This window comes from Artemia franciscana, chromosome 3 (assembly GCF_032884065.1).
Source record: "Artemia franciscana chromosome 3, ASM3288406v1, whole genome shotgun sequence".
NCBI lineage: Eukaryota > Metazoa > Arthropoda > Branchiopoda > Anostraca > Artemiidae > Artemia > Artemia franciscana.
Genome location: NC_088865.1, coordinates 32,029,449 through 32,052,620, shown reverse-complemented (window position 1 = coordinate 32,052,620; position 23,172 = coordinate 32,029,449). Strand labels below are relative to the sequence as shown.

General features: G+C 32.5%; 2 protein-coding genes across 4 annotated transcripts in view; one reads left to right on the top strand and one right to left on the bottom strand.

Annotated features, from left to right (window-relative positions):
- The window catches only part of LOC136025167 (uncharacterized), a 93,553-nt gene that overhangs the window by 56,248 nt on the left and 14,133 nt on the right, over window positions 1-23,172 (top strand). For all 3 annotated transcript variants that reach the window (XM_065700932.1, XM_065700930.1, XM_065700931.1), the window contains one exon: window positions 7,839-7,974. In XM_065700932.1, coding sequence (XP_065557004.1) covers window positions 7,839-7,974 — 136 coding nt within the window. The remainder of the gene's footprint in view (window positions 1-7,838; window positions 7,975-23,172) is intronic.
- Window positions 8,935-17,198, bottom strand: LOC136024677 (uncharacterized). Its single transcript, XM_065700098.1, has 3 exons — window positions 16,380-17,198; window positions 13,940-14,098; window positions 8,935-9,098 (listed from the first exon to the last, which is right to left on the bottom strand). Exons 1-3 carry the CDS (start codon window positions 17,196-17,198, stop codon window positions 8,955-8,957), a joined length of 1,122 nt encoding a protein of 373 aa, XP_065556170.1. The 3' UTR covers window positions 8,935-8,954.

The window sequence follows — 23,172 nt, the reverse complement described above, 5'->3', positions numbered from 1 at the left end:
TTATAACTACACTTTAGTTATTATAGAAGATTTGTGCGTACGTATGGCAAACAAACCTCTTCAGGATTTGGGAATGCCTTCACCTAACCGTATCGCTGCTGTTTTGACATGTGTAGAATTGGATCGTGAAAAAAGTTTCAGTACGAATGATCTATTGTCGTATGTACAAAATAACATTTCCAAGTTAACGTCGGAACAAAAAGACATTTATGATACGATAGACTCAATTTCAGGACGTATACAACTACCTGCTGATTTCTGTAATTTAGTGACGTCCAAAAATTAATTGATTGAAAAAGTATTTCCGAATATTCTAAAAAATTATAAAAATAATAAATGGCTAAGTGAAAGAGCGATTCTCGCACCCAAAAATATAGACGTCCACGAAATCAACAATATTGTTTTGACCAAGATTCGAGACCAGGCAGTCCTTTACAAGTCAGTCGACACAGTTTTGGAACCAAATGAAGTGGTTAATTATCCATCTGAATTTTTAAATTCCATAGATCTTTCAGGGTTTCCACCACACGTGCTACAACTAAAAATAGGCGTACCAATAATACTTGTAAGAAATATCAAGCCACCAAAGCTTTGCAATGGCACGCGACTTGCCGTAAAAAAAAACAATGGAAAACCTAATAGAGGCCACAATCTTGACAGGGCCTTTTGAGGGTGAGGCTGTTCTTATTCCTCGCATTCCCATGATTCCAACGGATCTGCCTTTTCAATTTAAAAGATTGCAATTCCCAATTCGATTAGCATTTGCAATCACCATTAACAAAGCTCAAGGTCAATCATTAGAAAAATGTGGTATAGATCTTAATACTGATTGTTTTTCTCATGGACAATTGTGCGTTGCATGTTCGAGGGTCGGTAAACCTGACAATCTATTTATATGCAGCGACAATTGGACAGCGAAAAATGTTGTATATTCGCAAGTTTTACGCAGTTAATTTGTATTGTATCTACCTATCTATCTATCTATATAAAAACGAGTTGTGTGTATGCATGTTTGTTTGTTTGTAAAAAGAGCGTTTGCATATGACGTCATTATTAGTGCATACGGCTTTGTATATGCACAGACAATGGGAAAGCCAAGAATGTTGTATATTCGCAATTTTTACGTAGTTTAACTCCTGCAGACGAAATGAATGCTTGCCTGAAAAATTCTAATTTATGGGCACACGTAAAAATATTAAAATTAACTACAAATATGCGTGTCCGATTGCAAAACGATGACTCTGGTCAGACATTTTCAGATCAATTGCTGGCAATTGGAAACGGAAAGCTCCCAGTAGTGGGAAAGCCAAAAATGTTGTATATTCGCAATTTTTACGTAGTTTGAAACACATATATAAATCTATCTATATTCACAGGTGGGACACAGGGACACAACTACAATGGCGCGTAACTAATATGGCGCGTAACGACTTACGCGCTCGGGGGGGGCTTGGGGGGCGCGAAGTGCCCCACCAACTAGGTGTTGGGGTGGCGCGAAGCGCCACCCCAACAGCTAGTATATATATATATATATATATATATATATATATATATATATATATATATATATATATATATATATATATATATATATATATATATATATATATATATATATATATATATATACATATATATATATATATATATATATATATATATATATATATATATATATATATATATATATATATATATATATATATATATATATATATATATCTATATATATAAAAATAAGTTGTCTGTCTGTCTGTGGATGGATCAGGTGACGTCACCTGAAAAAACTGGATCAGGTGACGTCAAAACTGAAAAAACTAAAAAAAGGCAAAAACTACAAAAAAAACTAAAAACTAATAAAAAAAATAAAAAAGCTAAAAAACTAAAAAAACTAAAAAAAGGTAAAAACTACAAAAAAACTAAAAACTAATAAAAAAGCTAAAAAACTAAAAAAACTAAAAAAAGGCAAAAACTACAAAAAAAACTAAAAACTAATAAAAAAAATAAAAAAGCTAAAAAACTAAAAAAACTAAAAAAACTAAAAAAAGGTAAAAAACTAAAAAAACTAAAAACTAAAAAAAACTAAAAAAAAAGGAAAAAAACTGAAAAATAAGCTAAAATAAAGGTAAAAACCAATAAAAAACTAAAAAAAAAACTGAAAAAACTAAAAAAAGGCAAAAACTACAAAAAAAAAACTAAAAACTAATAAAAAAAGTAAAAAAGCTAAAAAACTAAAAAAACTAAAAAAACTAAAAAAAGGTAAAAAACTAAAAAAATAAAAAATTAAAAAAAAACTAAAAAAAAGGAAAAAACTGAAAAATAAGCTAAAATAAAGGTAAAAACCAATAAAAAACTAAAAAGAAAAAAAGGAAAAAACTAAAAAAAATTTTCATCTAAAAAACTAAAAAAAAAACTATCTATATATATAAAAATAAGTTGTCTGTGGATCTGTGGATCGTGGATCAGGTGACGTCACCTGAAAAAACTGGATCAGGTGACGTCAAAACTGAAAAAACTAAAAAAAGGCAAAAACTACAAAAAAAACTAAAAACTAATAAAAAAAATAAAAAAGCTAAAAAACTAAAAAAACTAAAAAAAGGCAAAAACTACAAAAAAAAACTAAAAACTAATAAAAAAGCTAAAAAACTAAAAAAACTAAAAAAAAGGCAAAAACTACAAAAAAAAATAAAAACTAATAAAAAAAATAAAAAAGCTAAAAAACTAAAAAAACTAAAAAAACTAAAAAAAGGTAAAAAACTAAAAAAACTAAAAACTAAAAAAAACTAAAAAAAGGAAAAAACTGAAAAATAAGCTAAACTAAAGGTAAAAACCAATAAAAAACTAAAAAAAAAACTGAAAAAACTAAAAAAAGGCAAAACTACAAAAAAACTAAAAACTAATAAAAAAAGTAAAAAAGCTAAAAAATTAAAAAAACTAAAAAAACTAAAAAAACTAAAAAAAAGGTAAAAAACTAAAAAAAATAAAAAATAAAAAAAAACTAAAAAAAAAGGAAAAAACTGAAAAATAAGCTAACATAAAGGTAAAAACCAATAAAAAACTAAAAAGAAAAAAAGGAAAAAACTAAAAAAAATTTTCATCTAAAAAACTAAAAAAAACTAAAAAAGGTAAAAACTAAAAGAACTAAAAAAGAAAAAAATAAATGACGACACTCAAAGAGAAAGCGACCAGGACAAAAGGAATGTTCGATTAGCAATCAACAAAGCACCGGGACACAGGGAGTATAAATGACGACCAGGACATAAGTAAAAAAAAAAATTAACAAAACTAAAAAGAAGGTAAAAACTACAAAAAAAACTAAAAAGAAAAAAAAACTAAAAACTAATAAAAAAACTAAAAAATCTAAAAATCTAAATAAACTAAAAAAGAAAAAAAAAGGAAAAAAATAAAGGAGAAAAACAAAACTAAAAAACGAATGTATATACAGACCGGTACACCGGGATACAAATGACGACCGGGACACAGGGAATATAAATGACGACCGGGACACAGGGACACAACTACAACGGGGACACCGGGGGAAACAGGGGGATGTAAATGACGACCGGGACACCGGGACAGGGAATGGTCGATTAGCAATCACCATCAACAAAGCTCAAGGGCAATCATTAGAATCATGAGGTATAGATCTGAATACAGATTGTTTTCCCATGGACCATTATATGTTGCATGTTCAAGAGTCGGTAAACCTGACAATCTATTTATATGCAAAGACAATGGGACAGCAAAGAATGTTGTATATTCGCAAGTTTTACGTAGTTAAAACCATATATATATATATATATATATATATATATATATATATATATATATATATATATATATATATATATATATATATATATATATATATATATATATCTATATTCACAGGTGGGACATAGGGACACAACTACAATGGCGCGTAACTATTATGGCGCGTAACGACTTACGCGCGCGGGGGGGCTTGGGGGGGTTCGCGAAGCGCCCCCACCAACTAGGTGTTGGGGTGGCGCGAAGCGCCACCCCAACAGCTAGTATATATATATATATACTAGCTGTTGGGGTGGCGCTTCGCGCCCCCCCCCAAGCCCCCCCGCGCGCGTAAGTCGTTACGCGCCATAATAGTTACGCGCCATTGTAGTTGTGTCCCTATGTCCCACCTGTGAATATAGATAGATATATATATATATATATATATATATATATATATATATATATATATATATATATATATATATATATATATATATATATATATATATATATATATATATATATATATATATATATATATATATATATATATATATATATGGTTTTAACTACGTAAAACTTGCGAATATACAACATTCTTTGCTGTCCCATTGTCTTTGCATATAAATAGATTGTCAGGTTTACCGACTCTTGAACATGCAACATATAATGGTCCATGGGAAAACAATCTGTATTCAGATCTATACCTCATGATTCTAATGATTGCCCTTGAGCTTTGTTGATGGTGATTGCTAATCGACCATTCCCTGTCCCGGTGTCCCGGTCGTCATTTACATCCCCCTGTTTCCCCCGGTGTCCCCGTTGTAGTTGTGTCCCTGTGTCCCGGTCGTCATTTATATTCCCTGTGTCCCGGTCGTCATTTGTATCCCGGTGTCCCGGTCTGTATATACATTGGTTTTTTAGTTTTGTTTTTCTCCTTTATTTTTTTCCTTTTTTTTTCTTTTTTAGCTTATTTAGATTTTTAGATTTTTTAGTTTTTTTATTAGTTTTTAGTTTTTTTTTCTTTTTAGTTTTTTTGTCCCGGTCGTCATTTATATCCCCCTGTTTCCCCCGGTGTCCCCGTTGTAGTTGTGTCCCTGTGTCCCGGTCGTCATTTATATTCCCTGTGTCCCGGTCGTCATTTGTATCCCGGTGTACCGGTCTGTATATACATTCGTTTTTTAGTTTTGTTTTTCTCCTTTATTTTTTTCCTTTTTTTTTCTTTTTTAGTTTATTTAGATTTTTAGATTTTTTAGTTTTTTTATTAGTTTTTAGTTTTTTTTTCTTTTTAGTTTTTTCGTAGTTTTTACCTTCTTTTTAGTTTTGTTAATTTTTTTTTTTACTTATGTCCTGGTCGTCATTTATACTCCCTGTGTCCCGGTGCTTTGTTGATTGCTAATCGAACATTCCTTTTGTCCTGGTCGCTTTCTCTTTGAGTGTCGTCATTTATTTTTTTCTTTTTTAGTTCTTTTAGTTTTTACCTTTTTTAGTTTTTTTTAGTTTTTTAGATGAAAATTTTTTTTAGTTTTTTCCTTTTTTTCTTTTTAGTTTTTTATTGGTTTTTACCTTTATGTTAGCTTATTTTTCAGTTTTTTCCTTTTTTTTAGTTTTTTTTTTATTTTTTATTTTTTTTAGTTTTTTACCTTTTTTTAGTTTTTTTAGTTTTTTTAGTTTTTTAGCTTTTTTACTTTTTTTATTAGTTTTTAGTTTTTTTGTAGTTTTTGCCTTTTTTTAGTTTTTTCAGTTTTTTTTTTAGTTTTTTATTGGTTTTTACCTTTATTTTAGCTTATTTTTCAGTTTTTTCCTTTTTTTTAGTTTTTTTTAGTTTTTAGTTTTTTTAGTTTTTTACTTTTTTTTAGTTTTTTTAGTTTTTTTAGTTTTTTAGCTTTTTTATTTTTTTTATTAGTTTTTAGTTTTTTTTGTAGTTTTTGCCTTTTTTTTAGTTTTTTTAGTTTTTTAGCTTTTTTATTAGTTTTTAGTTTTTTTTGTAGTTTTTGCCTTTTTTTAGTTTTTTTAGTTTTTTAGCTTTTTTATTTTTTTTATTAGTTTTTAGTTTTTTTTGTAGTTTTTGCCTTTTTTTAGTTTTTTCAGTTTTGACGTCACCTGATCCAGTTTTTTCAGGTGACGTCACCTGATCCACGATCCACAGATCCACAGACAACTTATTTTTATATATATAGATAGTTTTTTTTTTTTACTTATGTCCTGGTCGTCATTTATACTCCCTGTGTCCCGGTGCTTTGTTGATTGCTAATCGAACATTCCTTTTGTCCTGGTCGCTTTCTCTTTGAGTTTCGTCATTTATTTTTTTCTTTTTTAGTTCTTTTAGTTTTTACCTTTTTTAGTTTTTTTTAGTTTTTTAGATGAAAATTTTTTTTAGTTTTTTCCTTTTTTTCTTTTTAGTTTTTTATTGGTTTTTACCTTTATTTTAGCTTATTTTTCAGTTTTTTCCTTTTTTTTAGTTTTTTTTTATTTTTTAGTTTTTTTAGTTTTTTACCTTTTTTTAGTTTTTTTAGTTTTTTAGTTTTTTAGCTTTTTTACTTTTTTTATTAGTTTTTAGTTTTTTTTGTAGTTTTTGCCTTTTTTTAGTTTTTTCAGTTTTTTTTTTAGTTTTTTATTGGTTTTTACCTTTATTTTAGCTTATTTTTCAGTTTTTTCCTTTTTTTTAGTTTTTTTTAGTTTTTAGTTTTTTTAGTTTTTTACCTTTTTTTAGTTTTTTTAGTTTTTTTAGTTTTTTAGCTTTTTTATTTTTTTTATTAGTTTTTAGTTTTTTTTGTAGTTTTTGCCTTTTTTTAGTTTTTTTAGTTTTTTAGCTTTTTTATTAGTTTTTAGTTTTTTTTGTAGTTTTTGCCTTTTTTTAGTTTTTTTAGTTTTTTAGCTTTTTTATTTTTTTTATTAGTTTTTAGTTTTTTTTGTAGTTTTTGCCTTTTTTTAGTTTTTTCAGTTTTGACGTCACCTGATCCAGTTTTTTCAGGTGACGTCACCTGATCCATCCACAGACAGACAGACAACTTATTTTTATATATATAGATATATATATATATATATATATATATATATATATATATATATATATATATATATATATATATATATATATATATATATATATATATATATTATGCATTTATGTATATATATATATATATATATGTATATATATATATATATATATATATATATATATATATATATATATATATATATATATATATATATATATATATATATATATATATATATATATATATATATATATATATATATATATATATATATATATATATATATATATATATATATATATATATATATATATATTTGCTCGTAGGACAGAAGGATCACGAAATAAAACACTCAGATATTCAACTATTAATCAATTAAGCACAATAAATCCAACATATCTACTGACAAAATAGAAATAAAAAAAAAAAACAAAGAGAAAAAAGAAGAAGAAGAAATGACAAAAGGAAAGAGCTTTCAATAGAAAAAAAATAAAATTCAAAACTGAAATCAGGCGAAGCGAGATTTCCAGACCCGGCGAGAAAAAAAAAATAAATATACAGAAAAAAAAATGTAATTTGACAAGTTATAGGTTAAAATGACCCAACACGAAATCATCTACCAGATATTTTTTAGCCATTATATATTTTCTATAGTCAACTAGAAAAAAAATCAATAAATACATTTATAAAAAAGACACTTAAAGAACAACAACACCCAAACTAATGAAATGAGAAAAAAAATAATATGATAAAACAACATAAATATACAACAAACTACTTATAAATAAAAACTAATTTTGATAAAATCCACCACCAGACATTTGAACGTGCCAAGGAATGACAGTCTCGAACAACTCCCCTTTTACGTATTTATGAAATAACACAAATGTTGTACTTTTATAAAAAAAAAAAAATTTGCAGATATTGTTTGAAAATTAGCACAATTTAATTAACATCGAAAGAGGAACACTCATATCTATCATAAATATGGGTTTCATTGTTGTTTGGTCTGCTATCGTAGCAGTGCAAAAATTTTGATGCGGTTTTACTGAATGAGCCCTGATATTATGTTATTTTCAGATGAGTGTTTGGATCCAGTTGTATGTGGAACAAGAAAACTCGATGCCTACCATCAGTATAGTGTTTGTAGTATTGCGATTGATGCTACCTGTGCTGCTTGGCTCAACTGTATTCTCAATTTGCAGGTTAAGTTCAGGTAAAGAATTGATAGAAAGTTTTTTCCAAGTACATTTTCTACAGCCTAGATCTGTGTAGGTATAAACTGGTATATAAACTTAGTATAAACCTACGTGGACCTAAAAATATGGATCTGTAGAAGTATTTATATATTATAGTATATGAATGCATTTTCTCAATTGAACTAACAATTCAAAATGAGTTTGTCTACTACTGATGTTTGGCCCAAGGCCTACAAATATGCAAACACTACCCTGTAGTAGGGTATTTATAAAATATTAAAGCTATAAATACGTTTTTTCTCTTTCAAAAGCTTAAATAGGAAAATCTGCAAAAGCTACATGTAGCCGAAGCATGGGGCTTCGAAGTCTTTTGAGTCAGAGGTACTGCAATTTCGTTTGTCACGGACATGACTAGTCTCCCCCATCTCTTGGTAAATTATAATTTTATATATTTTTTTAAACAAAATAAATTGACAAATTACTGAAAATCCTAAGAAGTTGTAGAAACATACACGATTTTTTTCTAATTGGGGCTGAAAGAATGAGACAGAGGGCCTCCCATTCTTTATATACGTTTAAGTATCTTTAATTTTATTTGTAAAAATAAAGGGATTCTTCGGATGGATAATTCTGGCTCTTGGTCTCCCTACCCCAAGATAGATCTTAAGATGATTCTGTGATGGTACTATGGTTTTTGGACTCGATATTTGGCCTCCTCCTTTATCACCCCTCTCCCTAAAAGCAAAAATTTAGTGTGGAGAGTATTTTATCTTCAAACAACTGTCAACGATATACAAAATTGCCAACATTTTCTCTTGAGATGCAACATATGACATCCACTTCTTATTGTTTCTTAGCTTGTAATTTGAAAATACCATTAAGATAGATCTTCATAAACATCCTCAATGTTCAGTTTAGTCATAACTAAGACATCTTGCGAATAACACAATATTTATTAAAGCTTAAAAACGTTCAATGCAAAACACTCACAGAAAGTTCAATTGTCTGAACTTACTAACCGACTTAAAGTATCTTGAGCTGTCCTTGAAGCGTTAGTGACCTCTTCAAAAGTTAGTCCTTCGTAAGATGATACTTGAAATTGCAGCAAGACTATCACATACGTTAGGAGAATTCCAACAACCTGCAGAACAAAACATAACATAAATTTAGCATATGTTGCTGGATAATTGATCATATGTCCTTTTTTATGGATAACTGACCGATGTCCACAATTGAAAAAAAATACTTATCTGAATAATTGAAAAACTTATCTTGACTTTCTTGGCACTGTGCAACATATCTTTAAGCCAGAAATATCTTTTCAAGGAGGAAAGCGCAGAAATATCTGCGCTTTCTCTATCTTTTTACACTGGGAAACAAAATCATAATGTTATCGTGCAGTGGGAGTTCAATTTGCCTTATGAATCAAAGGATAAAATAAGTGCAAGTGAAAATGAGCAAACTGTCACAAATCCCTCGAAAGCCCTACAGGTCATTGTACCGAGGGGTAATCCAAAATAATAAGCATATAAATAAAAGGGATAACAAAAAACTTCATTCATATATTAATATGAATATTTAAATTAGTTTATTAGTTTTAGTTAGCCGGCTCAATAGTAACCGAAACTCTAAAAAACGAAATGTTAATTCCAATATATACATCAAAAGAATTGAATTTTTATATTGATTTTAAATATATAAAACTCATCAAGTTTACTCTTACCCATCAAAAGTTCATAGCCTGAGAAAATTTGCCTTATTTTTGACAAAAGGGAGAAACACCCCTTAAAAGCTATAGAATCTTAATTAAAATCACACCATCAGAGTCAACGTATCACAGAAACCAATTTCGTATTTTATTGCCAAAAGAAAGATCATAGAGGCATGTTTATTTGTTTTTTAGGGTGATCATAACAACCTAATGGTCCTAGAATATCGCAAGAAGGTTAATTCTAACGTAAATTAAAAGTTCTAGTGCCCTTTTTAAGTGACTAACCACTTGGAGGGTAATTAAGCCCCCTCCCATGCTAATTTTTTCTCAACGCTACCGGATCAAAATTTTGTTTCAGCAAAGTCGAAAACCTAATAAATATGTCTTTGAGGACGACTTAATCCCCCATAGTCCCCAGGGGAAGGGCTGCGAGTTATGAACTTTGCCCATTTTTTACACATAGTATTGGTTATTGACGAATTATAATGACATTTTCAAGGGTTTTGTTTTCTGATGGTAGGGGGTGTTTTAGGGTTACGTGAGAGGATTCTCCAAGGAAAATTTTATCATGGGTGAAGAGAATTTTATGAAGGGGGTGCTAATTTTCCGGCATTATTTAAAAAACAATGAGAATTTAAATAAAAAAACAGGTTTATTCCACTGAAAGTAAGGAGCAACATTAAAACTAATACCTAGCTCTTCACGCTAAACTATTTTTAGTAATTTCAAAAGAGCTTTTCATTCTAACTAAATGGCCTTTGTGATTCAGGGGTCATTCTTAAAGAATCCTTCTAGGATAGATCCATCGAAGATAATTCATATCAGAGTGTCAGAATGTATAACAATCTTGATATAGAGCCTTGCGGTATTCCGAAATCTAGTCTAGTGAATTTACCTTGACGTCGTACGTATGTATACCAGATAAACGTGTTGAGTGAACTATACATATAAGGCCAAATACCTATGTAAGATGATTTATACAGTAGGCTAATTCATATGTTATAGCTTGTGTAGCCTTTTTACATCTACAGGCCGTCAATGGGAAAACTTTTTCTTTGATTTCCTGCAACCAAAGGTAAAGAGTTTTTCCGTTTGCTAAAGGGTGATATTATAGCCTCATTTCTCATATTTTTTGGAATGACAGTCGTGAGTGCGGACAAAGCTCAACCAATACAAAATAAGGACTCGACCCGTCCAGAAGAATTCATATCAAAATGACAGCACATATAAAAGCTTTGACAACGAGCCTTGCTGTATCCTAAAATCTAGTCTAGTCAATTTACCTGGATGACGTACATATATCTGTCGGATAAAGTTTTGAGCCAGTTATATATATTAGATCATATACCTATGCAAGATGAGTTATAATATGTTTCATGAGTTATACCTGTGTTTTCGTCAACCGTTTTAGATCCTCCAGATCATCAACCGGAAAACTGTTTCGTGAACCTTCTGAAATCGAAGGAAAGGTAAATGTTTTTCAGTTGTTACTATGCGACATTACAACCCGACTTCACATATATTTTGGAACCCACACAAAATGAGGCCTCAGTCCATGTGGTAGAATAAAAGCATATGTCACAACCTTGATATACAGTCCTGTCATATTCCAAAATTTAGTCTAGTCGATTTATCTTTATCATGTAAATACGTAAGCTACATACGTAAAACTAGATATATATATATATATATATATATATATATATATATATATATATATATATATATATATATATATATATATATATATATATATATATATATATATATTAGGTTATATGTCTATTTAAGATGGCTTATGTAGTATTTCATTGGTTGTGGATACTTCCTTCAACCTTTTTAGAACCGTAAACTACCAATGTAAAAACTGTTTCGTAGACCTTCTGAAAGTTAAGATAAATAATTCTCAGTTATTACTGGGTGATTTTAAAACATAATTTCTCATATTATTTGAAATGATAGATTAGTTTGTACACAAAACTCAGCCTACGCTAAAAATCATCCGCAAAGTTCAAAACACACAAAATCAAGCTAGGCGAGACTAACCAAAGTTAAACCAGTCAAACCAAGCCAAACTAAGTATACGGAATATTCACCACCCATAGAAATTCTCAAGGGAATTTTACACTGAGGGTATTTGCCAGGATTCCTTTATGAAATTCTTTTTATTTGTCTTACTTTCTCTTTACCGACTCAATTTTGCATGTGGAGATGTTAAGGAGGATTTTCCGGGGGTAAATTTTTACCGAGTTGTAATTGCGTAGAGCTTTCCGTAGGGGTGGGGGATGTCCACAGGAGAAAATCTCCATGGAGTAGTTTTACGTGGGATAAATTCTCCAGAGGGAAGATTTTGCTGGAGATATTTTCTACTGGGGGGTGGGGGTATATCTTCGGAAAGAATTTTACATAGGGGGGGGGATGACATTTTGAAATCAATAAGAAATTAAAATCTTTTTCAGACGAAAGTGGGCTTACAAAAATTTTCAACTGGAATGTTCCACAAGAAATTTTCTGCGGGAGGGGGGGGGATTTCAGCTAGAATGAAATTGTCTAGGGGGAATTCTCGTGGGGAAAAACTTTTTTAAATTGATATTCAGAAACAGGAAAGACTTTGTATTATGGAACATGTGACAGCAGGATACAATCAAACAGTTCGTGGTAATGAACAGTAATTAAGGAGCGACACGGTTGAATAGTAACCGAAACTCTAAAAAGCAGAATTTTGATACCAATAGATATATCAAAAAATCAGCTTTTTACTCTGACTTTAAATATATAAGTTTCATTGAGTTTAGCGCTACCCATCAAAGGCTACGAACCGGAGAAAATTTGTCTGATTTTAGAAAAAGTGGGAAAAGACCACCTAAAAGTCCAAAAATCTGAACGAAAATAACCCTGTCAGATCCAGTGGATCAGCAAATTCTACTGTAGATGTTCCAAGCTCCTATCGGCAAAAATTTTGAATCTGGCATTTTTTGCTAGAAGCTAGATTACGGATGTGTGTTTATTTGTTGTTTTTTTTTGTTCTTCCAGGGGTGATAGCATGGATCCAATGGTCCTAGAAAATCAAAAGATGGCTCGTCCAAACGGAAATTAAAAGTTCTAGTCCCTTGTTAAATGACTAAAAAGATTGTATGGCAAGTATACCCCTCCCATGTCCCTTTATCCCCGAAATCGTCAAATCAAAACTTGGAGATAGCGATTTTGTTCATGATAATTAAAAAGCCCAATAACTACCCCTTTGGGAATAACATGACCCCCCTACAGTCCTTGAGGAAAGGTCTTTAACTTATAATATTTTTCCATCGTTTACGCATAGTACTTGCTTGGGAAGTATACATACGTTTTTCGGGTCGCTGGAGGGTGAATTTTCTGCAGGGGGATTTTGAACGGGAATAATTTTCCATGGGGAGGGAAGTTTACAGGGGGTGAACTTTTCAGGGAAAATTTAATACTGGGGGAATTTGCCAGAATTTTTATACGAAACTCTTCCTTTATACCTTGCTTTCTCTTTGCCAACTCAATTTTACGCGTGGAGACGTTAAGGATAATTGTCCAGGGTAAATTTTCACTGGGAACGAATTGTCGAGAGGATATTTCCGCGGTGATGGGATATATCTCTGAGAAAGGGGAGCCAGATATCCTGACATTATTTAAAAAAACGATCAGAAACTAAATAAAAAAAAGTTGTCTTTTCAACTGAAAGTAAGGAGTAACATCAGAAATGAAAACGAACAGAAAATTATTACTATACGAGGGGAGCTGCCCTCCCCTCAACACCTTTCTTTTAACGCTAAAGTTAAGTTTTGTCCCGTTCTTTAAGAACGACTCCTGAAACACCTGGTTATTTTAATTAAAACAATAAGGAAATGTTTTAGAAATTCTATAAAGCTTTAGAGGTGTTGAGATAGGTGCAACCCCCCATTTATACGTGATAATTTCTGTTCGTTTTAAGTTTTATTCTGGTCCTTACTTTCACTTGAAAAGCATTTTTTTCTATTTTATTTAATACAAAATAGAAACGGTGTCACTTTGGAAAGTTATTCATAGGTTCACATAGCCAAAATTAAGGAGGAGGGTGGGTCAGAAGACTTTTCCAGGGGATATGGGATCTCAGATTAAGGAAAAAGTGAACTTCAGAGATAGAATGTGGGGATATTTGGTAATTTATTCTCGTTTCCCCGCACTATTCTTTTCAAAGAAATTCTTCTTATTCCCACTTATTAAAGGTTAGAACGCTATTGATATTATTTGGGGAAAAAAAAGCATACCGTACAGAGCATTGATTTTCCTAGGTCAAAAAAGCCTGCGGCTGTTGGATGCAATTGACGACTCTCAATTTGATTCTCGAATAAAGAAATTTGAAGTTGTAAATTTGTTTCAACTTCATTCATATCCATGTCACAATAAATTCTGGATGGCTCTTTCGCCTGTAAGAAAAGCCTATGGTTCTGTAGTCAAAATGGCAAAAGGTATATCAATCAGCACATCTAAGATAACATCACTAATATAATAATATAATAAAAATAACATTTATTTACAACCCACAAAATACATAAAACTGTGGAGTAAACACAAAAAAAAAACCATTAGCATACGAATCTATAATACAACATAAATTCATAAAGCATAAATTCACTATAAATTTAAATTTAAAGTTCCTGCTAGTTTGCTGATGGTAATTTATTATGACGGTAAATAATTTAGAGCCATCGCACCTCAGCTAGATTACCAAAAAGTAAATTCATTTAATATATAAGTTTTCATGAACTATGTCCGTTTGCAATCTTAGATTTCCTCTATAGTTAAATATTTCTTCACCTATGAGTTCAATCATTGTTCATAAGTAAGGTTTTTTTTTTAAATAAATGTCCTGTTTCACTTGTATTTAATCATAACTTCGAGCCTAGGTTATATGTAAAATTTTAAATAAATATATTATTGATTTTTTGCTAGATTTCATTACCAAACTAAAACTGTACTGGAGACAACCAAACATTTCATTCTGTCGTGCGTATTCGTGCTATTTGCATGGTGATATTGGACATTATTAAGATATTTTAAAAACCAGCTGTACCAAAGACAACCTAATTTATCATTTTTTTTATGCATATTCGTGTTATTTGCATTGTAATATTTGAAATTATTCAGATGTGGGTTTTGTTTGCTGTTTTAGTTTTTTTTTTCTTTTTCGTTTGTGTTTTGTTTATTTTAGCTTAATTCATTTTTTCCCGTTGATAAAGGCTTACGGACGTGAAGTCGAAATATTCGGATTTCTTCATTATTTAAAGTTTCTTTAAATATAAAGTTTCTTATGCACTAATTTGTTAAAAATAATTCCTTGTGTCCCGGTCGCTTTCTCTTTGAGTGTCCCGGTCGTCATTTATATTCCCTGTGTCCCGGTCGTCATTTGTATCCCGGTGTCCCGGTCTGTATATACATTCGTTTTTGAATGGTATATGATGAAATAAATTTTTGTATTTTCCCCTTTTTTCTTTTTAGTTTTTTTTTGTTTTTACTTTTTTTTTTGGTCTTTTTAGTCTTTTTCCTTTTTTCTTTTTAGTTTTTTTTTTATTTTTATTTTTTTAGTTTTGTTTTTCTCCTTTATTTTTCATTTTTTTTTCCTTTTTTTTTCTTTTTTAGTTTTTTTAGTTTTTTAGCTTTTTTAGTTTTTTTATTAGTTTTTTTCTTTGTAGTTTTTTTGTAGTTTTTACCTTTTTTTAGTTTTTTTAGCTTTTTTTTACTTATGTCCTGGTCGTCATTTATGCTCCCTGTGTCCCGATCGTCATTTGTGTCCCGGTGCTTTTTTGATGGTGATTGCTAATCGAACATTCCTTGTGTCCCGGTCGCTTTCTCTTTGAGTGTCCCGGTCGTCATTTATATTCCCTATGTGCCGGTGTCCCGGTAGTCATTTGTGTCCCGATGTCCCGGTCTGTAATTTCCTCAGTCTACAAACATGACGTCAGTCGACACACAAACATGACGTCACTCGACACACAGACACACAGACAACTTATTTTTATATATATATAGATAGATAGAAGATATAAGATGTCCCGGTGTCCCGGTCGTCAATTGTGTCCCGATGTCCCGGTCTGTAATTTCGTCAGTCGACAAACATGACGTCAGTCGACACACAAACATGACGTCACTCGACAGACACACAGACAACTTATTTTTATATATATAGATAGATACGTCAGTTGACAAACATGACGTCAGTAGACAGACACACAGACAAACAACTTATTTATATATATATATATATATATATATATATATATATATATATATATATATCACTGGTTTACTTTATTTTGGAAGATCCCCCTTCGTCCCTGAAGATTTGAAAAAAAAACTCCAGAATCTTACCCACCCCACTACCAAATAAAATAAATTTCTATCCATAGATCTGTATTGAGGTATGAAGGGTGGTGACTGTTCCTAGAGCTTCAATGTCGTAAGTTCAGCAAAGTAGCTCCTCCGAGCCCTTCTAGGGGCTACTATGTCTTTTCTTAGGATAAATATAAGTTCATTTGTCCTTCTCTATTTTAAATTACCCATCAAAATCACCTTTCCGAGGACTGGCGTCTCTTACGTAACATTTATATTTTAAAGACAGCTTGCTAATTAAAAAGTAATCGAAATGGAATGATTTAGAAAGGTAGACTTTTTAAGTTATAAAAAATAGAAAGTATAAAAACAACTTACTGTGAATGCAACTGCTTCTCCCATATAAGCAACAGCCGCAACTCGGAGGAAGGTGGCAATCCCCATAGTTGCATGGAGAGCTTGACATAGATATATGTTGATACCAAGAAATTTATTTGTCTCGTTTATTTCTGGCGAAGCTGTCAGAAACAGCAACACAACAACGTATATTGTTGAAGCTCCTAGTGATACTACAATATCCGGATTGAAAATGTTATCTAAATTGTGCATTATCTTCAATATTGCCGATTGAACTCTTCGAAGGTGCACAAACTGTTTTAATTTTATCTCAAGTTTTGCTACAATCAACAAGTGATTCACCATGCTCAATCGAACATTTACTAGGTAGCAAAGAGCACAAAACAGTAGTAGGCGGAATTGTGATATAAGATACCATGTCACTTTGAAAGTATACCACACTAATAGTGTCGTGAACGAACATCCTATTGACACCTTAATACCAAAATCTAGGGCAAATGTTCCTATTATAAAAAGCATTCCAATTCCACTGGCATGAACAAGTGTCCTTTTCAAATTGTCCAGCAAACCAGCTTTGATGGTAGTTGCGTCGCATAATACTTTATCAATTTCATCAAGTTCAATTAGTAAGGAACATATGTCTTTCGAACGAACAATTGACGTGCCAATAACCGATAATATATCAAAACAACTTGCCAAGAGCAAAGCTTGCAGACATGCTTGGTATAAATCATCTTCAATATCATCAATTTTTCTGTTGATATAATAGCCTGCGAAAACTGTATAGCTTGTAATAATGACAGATAAAATTCCTATACCCCAGCACTGGATATCTTTCATCCTTATTTCATACTGACAGCAAGAGTTTTCAAGTAGCTTGTGTTGTACAAAGAATATCCCTAGACATTTTGAAATTGTCAATAGGGGCTGCAGAGCTGTGAAATTGCAGTTATGTGCCATATTTAGATGGTCCACGAGTTAAGTCACTGCATAAATTAAAGTCGTAGAAGGGATAACATTTTTAGCCTCCTGATTGTCGTCCAGGGTAACAAGTATAACATGGAAAAGCTATTTGACACAAGTTTGGGCTTATCTATGGAGAATCTTTTGGGCTTTCACCGATAAAGTACCCTAACATAATTTATCTATACTTCGATATTTACATTATGTTAGTCAGAAAATTTACCGGCAAGGTAAATTTTCCGATTAACTCACTAATGAGATAGATCAGAGTAAGAAATTGTATTGCAATACCGTTTTTCCTATTATTTTTTTTTTTTGTATTTAAGATAGTGGTTTAAAGCTTGGGAACTGTGGGAAATGGAAAAGATAAACTTCAATTCTAGCAGAGAGAGTGTAAAATGGAGGAAACAGAGACTCAGACTACTGCCAATACTACTAGCAACTCACCTCAGTACCAAGCACCTGAAGCCAACACAGCTACGCATGCTCTTCCTCCATCCCGGTCAATTCAAATGCTCCCTCATCAAACCCACCCAGGAAGTTCCAGTTTTCATTAAATATTTGTTTGTGACATCCTCCTGCACCAACCACGGACAACCTGCTTTCTGTTTAGCCCTAGACGGTTGGCCGAAAAGGACAATCTTTGGCAATATGTCATCCTTCATCCGTAGGACATGACCTAGCCATCTTAAACTTTTTCTCAATATAGCCCTAGAAAGCGGGAAGGAACCAAACTTTTCGAACAGCATACTGTTTGAAATACAGTCAGTTAGTCGGGTACCCAAATCCATTCGTAGGCAATTTCTCTGGAAAAGATACAGCAAATCCTCCATCGTTTTTGAGAAAGCAAATCCTTCTTCGCAAATCCACCAAAACTGTATTTGACCACTGTCTTCACTGTAGCTTCCAATATTCCAATCTTGGTTCGCAGACTTATCTCCCAATTCTTCCAAACTTTTTTCAACTGTAAAAACAACATATCGGGCCTCGGCTATTCCACTTCTAACATCTTCACTACTACCTCCGTCTTTACTAATAATACTACCAAGGTAACTAAAGCTATCCACTTGATCGATCTTTTTGCTACTGAGTGTTGCCTTTTCATCTTCACTTATCCCTGGGTTTAGCAGCTTAGTCTTTTTAACATTATTTTTAAACCTACTCTAGCACCCTGAAGTTGCACAACCTCTAGAAGTTCAATCATGTTGCTCACTTTCATCTAGGATGCTTAAATCATCAGCATAATCTAAGTCCAGGAAAGATTTTCTTCCCTATTTGATTCCGTGTTCTCCCATTGCATTTCCTGTGCTCTTTAAGGCAAAGTCCATCAAAATGATCCATATTAATAGGAATAGAACATAACCCCGCTTAACTCCTGATTAGAAGTTTACAATATTTCCAGTTGTTCTTTTTACCTCCTCGCTATCAATCAAAGGTCACCGTATTTTTAGTTTTTACTGTCCTGGTTTTATTTACGCAAGCTACACCCTCCGCTATCGGACTGCCTTTCGTTCCTTCAGTGAGTATGTTCAATGCTGCTATGTATTCAAATAGAACTTTAACGTCGAAGGCAAAAGCACCAGAAAAACGTAACATATCTTAGATATTCTAGATTTTAGTCTAATTTCACTTTAAAACTGATACCTGCTTGCTTGAATGGAGCTTTCCACTTGAAAACAGACAATTAACCTCGAAAAGAAACGAATTCTTACGGGCACAGTTTCAGATAGTCCTCTCTGACGTAGAGTCTCTGTCGAATATTGCCCTTTTCTGGAAACCTTTTCTTCTTCTTTTTTTACCCTGTTGAACTTAAAATATAAATAGTTGTAAAATAAGAACTTGGGACCATTTGAAAAATCCTATGGCTTGGTTGTGTCAGTCTATTAAACACAGCACCAGGAGACCAAGCTTCACTCGTTCCCTGGCACTTGGCAAGAGCCAGGCTTGTATATATGTGATTCTAGGTGTTGTCTAAATTAAGCATTAGCATAATTTTCGTGTCATTCTTTAAATTAGCTATTAGGTAGCAAATCAACAATTTCAATCGAATTAAGAAATTATGGCGTGAATTCAATTCCTCCTCTTTTTATCCTTCACGGAGTCGAATAACTTTTCTAAGATTTATATTTCCTGGGACATTAATCGTAACATTAATTTTACTTGCTTCATTTTTGAGCTGCGCTAAAATAACGCCTTCCTTCATTCCATTTTAATTTTGATTTGCAGGGCAATTTTCAAATACTTCTTCAGTTAAAAACAACTGGCAATTATATCCTCCGGTAATTCGATTTCATCGAAGTCATTTTGTTTTCGTCGATAAGCCTAGTGTTTCACTACGGTCGATTCGGAATTAAATAAGTTAGTACAGATGGAATCACCTATAGCGACTAAAATTTTGGATGATGTTCCATTATTCAATGATCATTAATTATTAATGCTCATAGTTATGTGTTATGATTTTCGCTGTTGCTGGTTTTCTAACGGCAGATTTCGTTGGAAATTTTCTCATTTGTGATTCTTGGAGATGGTTGTTGTAGCATGTTTTCTAACCGATGGTTTCATTGTGCTTCTTTTGTCGTTGTTTCTACTCTTGACTTGACAGCGTCCTTTTTTTCATAGTGCTCTTCCCTTCACACATTTAACACATTAATTCAAAACTTATTACAAAAATGACAATAAAATTTCTATTTCTTTTTGTTTTAGTTGGTTGACCATTTTGTAAGTTCAGTTCAGAACGATAAAAAAAAAACTTGCACTCTCTCCTAACTTAAGCTGATTGATACAAATTAATTCTTAATGGTACATTGAAGTTGTGTTTTCGTTGTATTTCACGCAAAATGGAAAATCCGAATTTGAATCAATGTTGTGCCGTTACATTTTGTGTAAAGCTTGGAAAATCAGCAAAAAACAGGCCTATGGTGAGTATTCTTTATTCCGAGCTCAGGTATTTCACTGGCACAATATATTTATGGGAGACGTAGAAAATGTCAAAGGTGAACAACGTCCAGGGAGGCCTTCAACTTCGCAAACCGACGAAAACATGAAACCTATGAAACCACTTGTGTGATTAGACCGCCGTTTAACGTTAAGGATGTTGAGTAGACGATTAAATTTGAACAGACTTGTCACTTGTCAAATTTTGGAGTGAACACCTGCAGTGCAAAAAGTCTGTGCCAAAAATCTACCAAAAAAACTCTATGTTGAGCAGAGGGACATTAAAAAAAAGCAAAAAGCAAGTGTTTTTGTCATCTGGACAGAATTGCTAATGGCAAGATTTCTTTAGTCATGTGATCACAGGTGATGAAACATAAATTTTTTGATACGATCCTGAGACCAACACAAAAAGTAAGCAGTGTAACCCTCCAGAAAGATTGAATGAGCAAGTCTAAGATCAAATCAATGCTTATTTGTTTTTGTTACTTTTTTAAACGAAGGGGAATTGCCCACAAAGAATTCGTTCCGCCTGGGCAAACTGTTAACCAATTTTTTTCATATATTTGAAGCTGTCGGAAACCTTGAAGTCTGACCTTGAAAAGGTCCAAGAAAGGGTCATTCTCGTGTAACCAGACATTGCAGAGAAATGATTGCTCTGCAATGTCTGCAACCTTGAAGTCTGACCTTGAAAAGGTCCAAGAAAGGGTCATTCTCGTGTAACCAGACATTGCAGAGAAATGATTGCTCCATCGTAGCAACGTGCCGTGTCATACTGCCCTGTCCATGACAGAACTTTTTGTCCCTCAAAAGATATTCCCGTGGTTCTCCATCCCTTATATTCCCCTAGAAAAGTCCCTGTGACGTTTTACTTTTTCCTAAGCGAAAAGATGTCCTCAAAGGCCATCATTTCGGTGCAAAACAACTATTTTTTTTTTTTAGTTAAAACAATGCTGCCAAAATCCTCTGGAACAAGCTTTCTATGGGTTTAAATGGCAACAGGGCTATTTTTATGAATTGTGATTAACATCATAATGATCCCTTTCAAGGTTGCCAATGATATGAATTCAGCTTCTCTGTATGTTTGCGGTACCAATCTATGAAACAGAATCATTACTTTTAAAAACGGAGTTCCTTTTGGGAGCCTCTTTGATACCGACTTCTGAAGCCAAAAAAAAATAAGAAGAGGATTATTTTGTTGAGGTGTCGGGCTCCGCATAAAATCGTATATTTAGGAGTATAGCTGGTACAGTTGGCTTCAATATGTGAGAGACTTGCATCTAGGGCCGTAACCTAAGGTCTCAGTGAGTTCAGAAGCAGCTTCTAACGCTCAAAACTCTTGCCAGTCTCGAAAATTGAACAGAATATTCTAGTTTTAGTTTCTTATTCTCTATCGGTCATTATTTAAATTTGGGAAGAAAAATGGCCCCTAGCTATCTCAATTTTTACTGGTTAGGTATACGGGTGAAATCCAAATAGGCCAAAACAGCAAAACCAGGTGGGTTATTATCATGATGGGGGGGGGGAGGGGGTTCAAAACTAAAAAAGTATGTAGGTACGTGAAATTATAGAAGATGCGATGGGTAGTTAAAAATTTGAGTACTCACCTCTTAAAAGTTTGACAGCATATCATATATTTTATTTTCGCCTGAATGGGCAGCTAATTTAAACTTTCTTATGAATTAACCCTATAGAGACAATTGTTGTAGAAAAACAACACTGTACTTTTGGAGCTTAGACTGCCATCTTCCTGTTAAAAAATATTGCTTTTAGCAACACCTTTCGATGGAGCTGAAAGATGGCAATCGATTGACGCCATCGGGGAACCTCTGTGTGACATATGGCTTAAACAGTTAACCACCAAACCAGGATATAAGTCAAACGAACAAAAAGGTTAGCAATTTCTAAACTAGATACTGGAAATAAAGGGGAAAGGGTGGAGATTCCTTGCATATCCTATTTGTATAAAATATATACTATTTTTCATTACTGTAAATGGAATTTATGATATGTGTAAGAATTTGGATCAGTAGCAAGATATATTCTCCTGTGTTGTAAAAACACAACATCAGACGGGCCTGGCTCAAAATTTTGAAACGAAAAACTAATTAGAACAAATAAATAGGATGAACGAAAAAGTACAATTTTAAATCGGCTATTATGTAAGAGGGGTCCCTCCTACATGATAGCTCACACCACTTCTCGGGGGTGGCAGAGCGTTGAGCAGACAGGATGCGCCATATGTCTAATTTCTGTTTTCTTTCTAGATGGAGGAATCTTACAACAGACTAAAAAAAAAACGAGCTTAAAATTGCCGAATTGAGGCACAAGAGGTAGCCAAGTATATTTTGACATTCAAGAAGACGTGCTGTCCGAATTGTCCAACGTTGGTGATGACGATGATCCAGACGTCCTTTCTCCAGCAGATAGTATCAATGATCCTATGGAGACTTTTTGCCTCTACTGAACAATGATCACTCAGGAAGACGTGGAGGCTAGTAGTGAACTCAGCGACAATGACTCGGGGGAAGCCCTACCCTCCTGTCAGCAACAGCAATCAGTAACAGCAAGTACTAGAAAATCAAAGAAGAAATCCAAATTCAAAGAAAAATTTATCTGGAGATAAGTAGAGATAGAAAAAGTTGATCTGTCTAGGAAAGGATGGCCTCCCCAAGTGCCAAACATCTCATCTTGGAGACTCCACTGAATCACTTCCGAAAATTCTTTGACAAGCTATACAAGATTTGACCCATTTTTTGTCATATTCGTTCCAGGTTTCTTGAAGTCAGTCCCGAAGAAAACCATTCAATTGACGAGCAAATGATTTCTTTCAAGGGGCGAAGCAGCTTGAGACAATATCTGTGGAAAAGGCTGACGAAGTGGGAATAAAAGTTTTCACAAGAGCTGGTGTGTCAGGTTT